Raw genomic sequence first — 6,259 nt, 5'->3', positions numbered from 1 at the left:
TTTGTGCTACAGCATGGGGTGCAATGTTTTTTTATATAAATTAAAAGTTGATATCTAAATTAGCTATCCAGATTTTATAACACCATGACGTTATCTAAATATTTTGTTTCATAATTTAGCCAGAATAATTTAAATGTTTTTTATCGATTAAGTTGATGGTGGCAAAACTGATAGTTAGCTACCTCACTCATGTACATACATGTGAAATGTATAACTCTAAATATATCTTATAATAAAGGTTCTCTGTATCAAACCGACAAACAAAAGTCAAAGAAATTACAGTTGATTTCATATAACCTGAAGTGATGTTGAAAATAAACCTAAGTAAAACCCATTAAAAGTAAAACATGTTTGTAAAAAAATCCTTGTTCATCAAGAAACAGAAACCCTCCTAGTCAAGCTTCTCGAAGGCGTTGCGGTTTTTGCAGCTTCTTCCCCAGCGTTCATAGATCCAAGACTCTCCGAAGAATCCGACCCTCCTCCATTGTTCTTCTCTCCTCCTCCTTTGCTCTGCAACTGCAGCTTCTTACCAAATATCTTCTTGGACTTTATCAAGCTTCTCATTTTGCTTATTGCTGTGACCCCTGCTTTGTCCATGCTCTTCCTCCCACTCTCCTCCTGCAGCTTCAGCGCTGCTATCTCGCTCTTTAATGCTCTCATCTCCTCTTCTGTTGCAACTGCTTCCCATTCGTCTTCCATTACTGTTGGTACTGATCTTGAGCTACCATAGGTCCCGCAGCTGCGTAGTTCCCTTCCCATCCCTCTGGGCAAGTCAGGTGTGCTGCTTCCAGATGAAGCAGCTGCTCTCACTTGCTCAAAGAAGAGTACTTGGACCACCACTCGTAACGGGAGCCTGTCGTTTTGCACAGCATGCATACATGCTTCTACCGATAGTTTTCGGCAATCCATCAGTTTGCACATCCTTTTCTTTTCCCCCTTTGTGATTCCTGGATGTTCCTGTATGTATAACCCAATATCAGGAAAACTAAGACACACATCGAACAACGAAAACACACGAAAAAAACACAAACTTAAACCAAGAGATAAATTGGATTGTCTCTCAAAATGTATGCCAAAAAAGAGAATTTTCAACTGATCTTGGTACCTTCAGAAACATGTCAATAGCACGGTAGAGTCCATCATGTGCAGGTCTGGAGATGGTAGTAACATTCTCAGCAAGATCAATGAATTTAGATGCAGGAAGATTTGGATCTTTTGCAATTTCAGTGAGGTAGCTATCTATCAGTTTTGCCACCATCAGCTTTGAAGCTTCAGATAATATCCCGGGTAATTTCCTTATTTCCTGAACTTCAAACCCATCTTCATCATCTTGAATCTCTATCTCACTGTTGTGATCTCTTCTCATGAACTCCATAACTATCTTCTGCACTAACTCCACATCGTACAATGTTTCGCTTCCTTGATACGATTTTATCAAGAGTTCAGGCATAGAAGCTTCCTCCAGTTGCTGTCCTATTCTTCTTACAAGCTGTTCCTTAACCATCTCCCCAGAGTTAACCATAGTCACTGCTTTCAGAAGTTTAAGCAAGAAACCGCACGAGACACTGTCTTTCTCAGCTGGAAGCAACCAAACAAGTGTCTCGATGATTGTCTTATGCTTCAACAAATCTCCTTGCTCCATCACACCCTTGTTAAAACCCAATAATCTTCTATAAGCATAAGCTTTCAAAGCTTCCCCAATCACTTCTCCACCAAGTATGCATTTGGTTTTGATATTCATTATAACCCTTTTGTAATAATCAATCTCTAGTTCGCACAAATCCTCCACCCACCAATCATGTGGAACCTCTCGAGCCTTGATTTGATCCGCCCCACTGTTTTCTTCAGGTAGTTTCTTTCTGTTGTAAGTATATGACCACTCAACATGGGAAACATTGACACAGGCCTTATTGGCTATGGCATCAATGCAAAGGCTAACCAATTTGAGATCCTCAGAGAGTGGTAAGAACGGTTTGGTGGTCTGAAGAACAATGATGGAGTCTTTCCAGCTACGGAAGAGACTTGAATTTAGGAACACATCAATCTTGTAGATGAGGTTACCTTTCTCGACTGTCTCATGCATTCCTAGATACTCAGCTGCACATCTGGTGGCCACAACGTTGTAGGCACTTAGAGTTACTGTCATACCATAACAGAATTTTGCACATGTCTCAAATGCAGTTGGGCCGCCGGGAATACCAGAGATATCAACTTCATCGCTATTGTTCTTGTCCGTGCTTGAGAGCAACTTTTGTAGGCATGCACACTTCGAAAGAAGAGGAAACTGCAGAGGATAAACCAGAATCATCAAATATGCAACCAGTTTCGAGGATCAGCTCTGATAATCTCTTTGTATAAAATGCTAATACTTGAATATTCTTGATTTACCAATCATTCATATTTTATACATCAAAACTAATGGATTATGTGAAGCTAGAAATCTAAAACTGATGCTTGATGTCTGAACAATACGTTTTCATAAGATTCAGATGAAAGTCTTTTTTTCAGGGACTAGCACACAGAGATTTTCACCTTAAGATGTACCATGACTAATCAAATCCCAAGTAAACATATGCGCATAAGAACGTGAAGACATAAGTCATTTGGAGAAAAATGGTACATACCTTATGCAAACAAAATCTTGATCCATCAACATCGACACTAATGTCACTAGCCAGTTCATTTTCGACAAACCTGCGTGAGATAAAATCAACATCTAGAGTCAGCTATCATCTTTTAGTATACTCCTGTTTTTTATTGGACAAAGGAATTCATCATGAAAGCTTGATCATAGCCTTTCGCATCAAGATTCAATTTCATAGAATCTTTTTACAAGATGAGAGAAACTTCAGAAGAAATAAACATAAAACTAACAGCTGCAACAAACAAACAAACAACGAGAAGAAACAAAAGGATAGATCATTACAGCAGTTGCAATAACAAACTAAACTTGATCAAGATTGGCTATTACCTGACATTGTTACCATCAGTTTTGAACGAATCTGGCTTCGAACCAATTTTCATGAACTTCATCTTCTCCCCTAGGAAAAAAAAAACTCTTGAAGAGCAAAAGATCAATTAATTGCAAGACCACCGAAAAGTCTCAAGGATCACAACCTCCACTTCTTCCAAATTAGTCTAACCATAACCAAAACCATTCCCTTAAATAGCAAGTGAGAATATTCCAAGAACTGAGGGTGTGAGAAGTGGGGACCAAATTGATCCTTTTATGCAACTAACTTAACTTCTTCCCTTGGAGATCTAAAAGCACAAACACAGAGAAGGACCAAAAGGAAGAAAACAAAGCCTCAAATACAGAGAAGCTGACTCTAAAACCAATTAGATTAGCAACATGGTTCAAAACTTTTTCTTCTCCTTCCTCTTTATTAAATTGTTAACTTGTATAATAATCAAATCATAAAAAGGTTCTCTTTTCAATAGAAAAGCCAATCAGAGAAGCAGATTGCTTCCTTATAGACTAGCAAAACGCCGCGAAGCACGGCCAAACACAGCAACCAAAGGGGACAATACCGTAGCAAAATGTCTCTAATGCACAAAATCGAATCAAGATCCACACCCTTAATCACTTCTGGTGCAACTCATTAACTATAATTAATGTAATGCAGCTTAAGATGATGATTAAAAAAATGGATTAACCTGTGTGGTGACTGTGTTGTGTTTCTTCAAGTCTTCAAGTTCCAACTTTGAAGCACATGTTTCTGCTATTAGTTTAATCAAACCGTAGAAGTTTGGGAACCTGCAAAAAAACTTTAAAAATGAAAAACAGCATCTCGGTATCAGTAGAAGTAAACCACCACAACGGTAGACAAGAAGCATCTTTTATATTTTTTATCCTTTATTATCTTAGGCAATTAAAGAATAACTAAGCAAGACTGCAACTTAACAGGTGCTATGATCAATTTTAAAGTTGACCCATTAGCTAAATCTGAGAAATTTATCATTACAAAGTTCAAAGTTGAATGCTTTGAGCAAAGTAGAGAAGAGTTTTGAACCCTAAGTCCCTGATTCACAAAACCCACTAAATCAAGCAAAACAAAACTCACATTTCAAGTTGACCCATCAGTTAAATCTACAAGAAAAAAATCATCAGAAGTTTCAAAGTTGATAGCTTTGGGGTTTTAGAACCCAAAAACTCACTAATAAAGTGTTATGATCAATTTTAAAGTTGACCCATTAGCTAAATCTGAGAAATTTACAAGAAAAGTATCATTACAAAGTTCAAAGTTGAATGCTTTGAGCAAGGTAGAGAAAGGTTTTGAGCCTTAAGTCCCTGATTAACAAAACCCACTAAATCAAGCCAAAATAAAAGTTTCAAATTTCAAGTGCTATGATCAAATTTAAGATGACCCATCTGCTAAATCTGAGAACTTTACAAGAAAAAAATTCATCAGAAGTTTCAAAGTTGATAGCTTTGGGGTTTTAGAACCCAAAAACTCACTAGATCAAGTGTTACGAATCAGTTTGAAGCTGACCCATCTGCTAAATCTGAGAAATTTACAAGAATTATTCATCATAGCAAACAAAGTTGATAGCTTTGGGGTTTTAGAACCTTAGAAAACCAACAAAAGCCACTTAATTCAAGAAAAAACTGAATTTTAAGTTGACCTATTAGCTAAATTTAGAAAATTTACTATAAAAATTTCATTACAGAAACAAAGTTGAATGCTTTGGGGGTTTAAGAACCTTAAAACCCACTAAACCAGACAAATCAGGTTACAAAACCAAAATGTGCTTTGAAGCAACTTCATGAAACAAAAGACAGTTCCCTAAGATAGCTCTCCGTGTAAAAACCAAGAGAAACTCATTTCTCAAAGCTATCAACACTTTTATAATTCACAAAAAAAATCAAAACTTTAACATAGTTTAAAACAAAAAATTTATGATTCTTTGACATAACAGATTAAGATGGAACAGAAACAGATTTAAAAACCTTGAAGGTTCGAACATTACACACCAAGGTACATTTTGTTTTCCTTCATCTTCTTCTAAATTTGATTTCGTAAGTATTTGGTGAAAATCATAATTTTTAGGCACGCCAAAACTGACACAAGAGTCTCTTTCTCTTTTCTTCTTTTGAAGTTCTTCTCTCTTTTTTTCCTTTTTTTTTTTTTAATTATTTCATTAGATGAAGGGGAAAAAAGCCGAAAAATACGCCATCTATTTTTAATTTGGACGTTTAATACCCCGTCTTTTTTGATTGGAATAACAATACTTCGTTTATTTAACGTTGTCTTAAAAAATATTCGTTTATATACTCGTTAGTAAATTCCTACCTTACAGTTAACAGCCGTTTACTCGGGTGACGGAATTATTTAACATGGCTAGATTTTAATTCCACGTTTTAAAATGATATATATGATGTGGTCAACAAAAGTTACGAATGAATTGTTGTGGTCTGGTGGTGAACCAAACCCAAAAGCTTCCTTTTGTACTCACGGGCTCAGAGTTCGATTCTCTGCCAAAAGCCCAAAACTTTTTTTTTTTTTTTTTTTCGTTCTTCTTCTTCTTCTCCATTGTTGTTCTGTAACAGATCACATACCGATTTTTTTGAAACTTGACAGAAGTTTTCTGTAGAGCCAAGGCGTTCTGGATCTGGATCTGGATCTAGATCTACGACAAAAAAAATTTTAAATCAACCTTCTCGAAAGATAGGAATCGAGATCTGTGGCTTATTTCGAACTAGACAAATTAAACGAATCCCCATGAAGCTTGGCACCACAAAGTTACTATAAATATTGTTTCTGGTATACAACGAGAGAGAGAAGTTTTGATGGACTTCTCAGTGGTGACAGCCGAGAAGAAGAAGAAGAAGAAGAAGAAGAAGAAGAAGAAAAAAAAAAGAGTAAAAAAAAAAAAAAATTGGATGTTTATCGAACCCGAAACCAGCAAGCACATTAATTTACATCTTACCACCAGGCCACAACAATTCTTTCGTACATGTTAGTAACCAAGTATTATATATCATTTAAACACGTGGAATTAAAATCTAACACCGTTAAATGATTCCGTCACCCGAGTAAACGGCTGTTAACTGTAAGGTAGGAATTTACTAACGAGTATATAAACGAATATTTTTTAAGACAACGTTAAATAAACGAAGTATTGTTATTCCAATCAAAAAAGACGGGATATTAAACGTCCAAATTAAAAATAGATGGCGTATTTTTCGGCTTTTTTCCCTTAGATGAAGTTAGAGAACTTTCACGTCTTCTTCTCTAGTTAAGTTAGTCAAACATCT

General features: G+C 36.1%; 1 protein-coding gene across 5 annotated transcripts; it reads right to left on the bottom strand.

The window, feature by feature from the left end:
- Positions 1–207: 207 nt before the first annotated feature.
- LOC17892893 (BTB/POZ domain-containing protein NPY2) lies at positions 208–5,067 on the bottom strand. Of its 5 annotated transcripts, none has more exons than XM_023787007.1 (6): positions 4,976–5,067; positions 3,658–3,757; positions 2,972–3,058; positions 2,625–2,694; positions 1,106–2,284; positions 208–957 (listed from the first exon to the last, which is right to left on the bottom strand). In XM_023787007.1, the coding sequence occupies exons 3-6, from the start codon at positions 3,031–3,033 to the stop codon at positions 373–375; spliced, it is 1,896 nt and encodes a 631-aa protein (XP_023642775.1). In that variant the 5' UTR covers positions 3,034–3,058; positions 3,658–3,757; positions 4,976–5,067; the 3' UTR covers positions 208–372. The 5 variants fall into 5 exon arrangements, with proteins under 5 accessions (XP_023642775.1, XP_023642776.1, XP_023642777.1 ...); XM_023787008.1 differs by having other exon boundaries at positions 3,658–3,768; positions 4,976–5,066; XM_023787009.1 differs by having other exon boundaries at positions 3,658–3,768; positions 4,952–5,062.
- Between the last annotated feature and the right edge of the window lie 1,192 nt (positions 5,068–6,259).

This window comes from Capsella rubella, unplaced genomic scaffold (genome assembly GCF_000375325.1).
Source record: "Capsella rubella cultivar Monte Gargano unplaced genomic scaffold, Caprub1_0 scaffold_3, whole genome shotgun sequence".
NCBI classification, from domain to species: domain Eukaryota; kingdom Viridiplantae; phylum Streptophyta; class Magnoliopsida; order Brassicales; family Brassicaceae; genus Capsella; species Capsella rubella.
The sequence above is the reverse complement of the archived record's forward strand: the minus strand, read 5'-3'. Positions and strand labels throughout refer to the sequence as shown.

Bases quoted from the DNA above. Each gene is read 5' to 3' on its own strand.
- LOC17892893 (XM_023787007.1), bottom strand. From the start codon at position 3,033: ATGAAGTTCATGAAAATTGGTTCGAAGCCAGATTCGTTCAAAACTGAT. The intron at 2,285-2,624 runs GTATGTACCATT...TATCCTCTGCAG, and splicing joins CAAGATTTTGTTTGCATAAG to TTTCCTCTTCTTTCGAAGTG. The intron at 958-1,105 runs GTACCAAGATCA...TTATACATACAG, and splicing joins CTATTGACATGTTTCTGAAG to GAACATCCAGGAATCACAAA.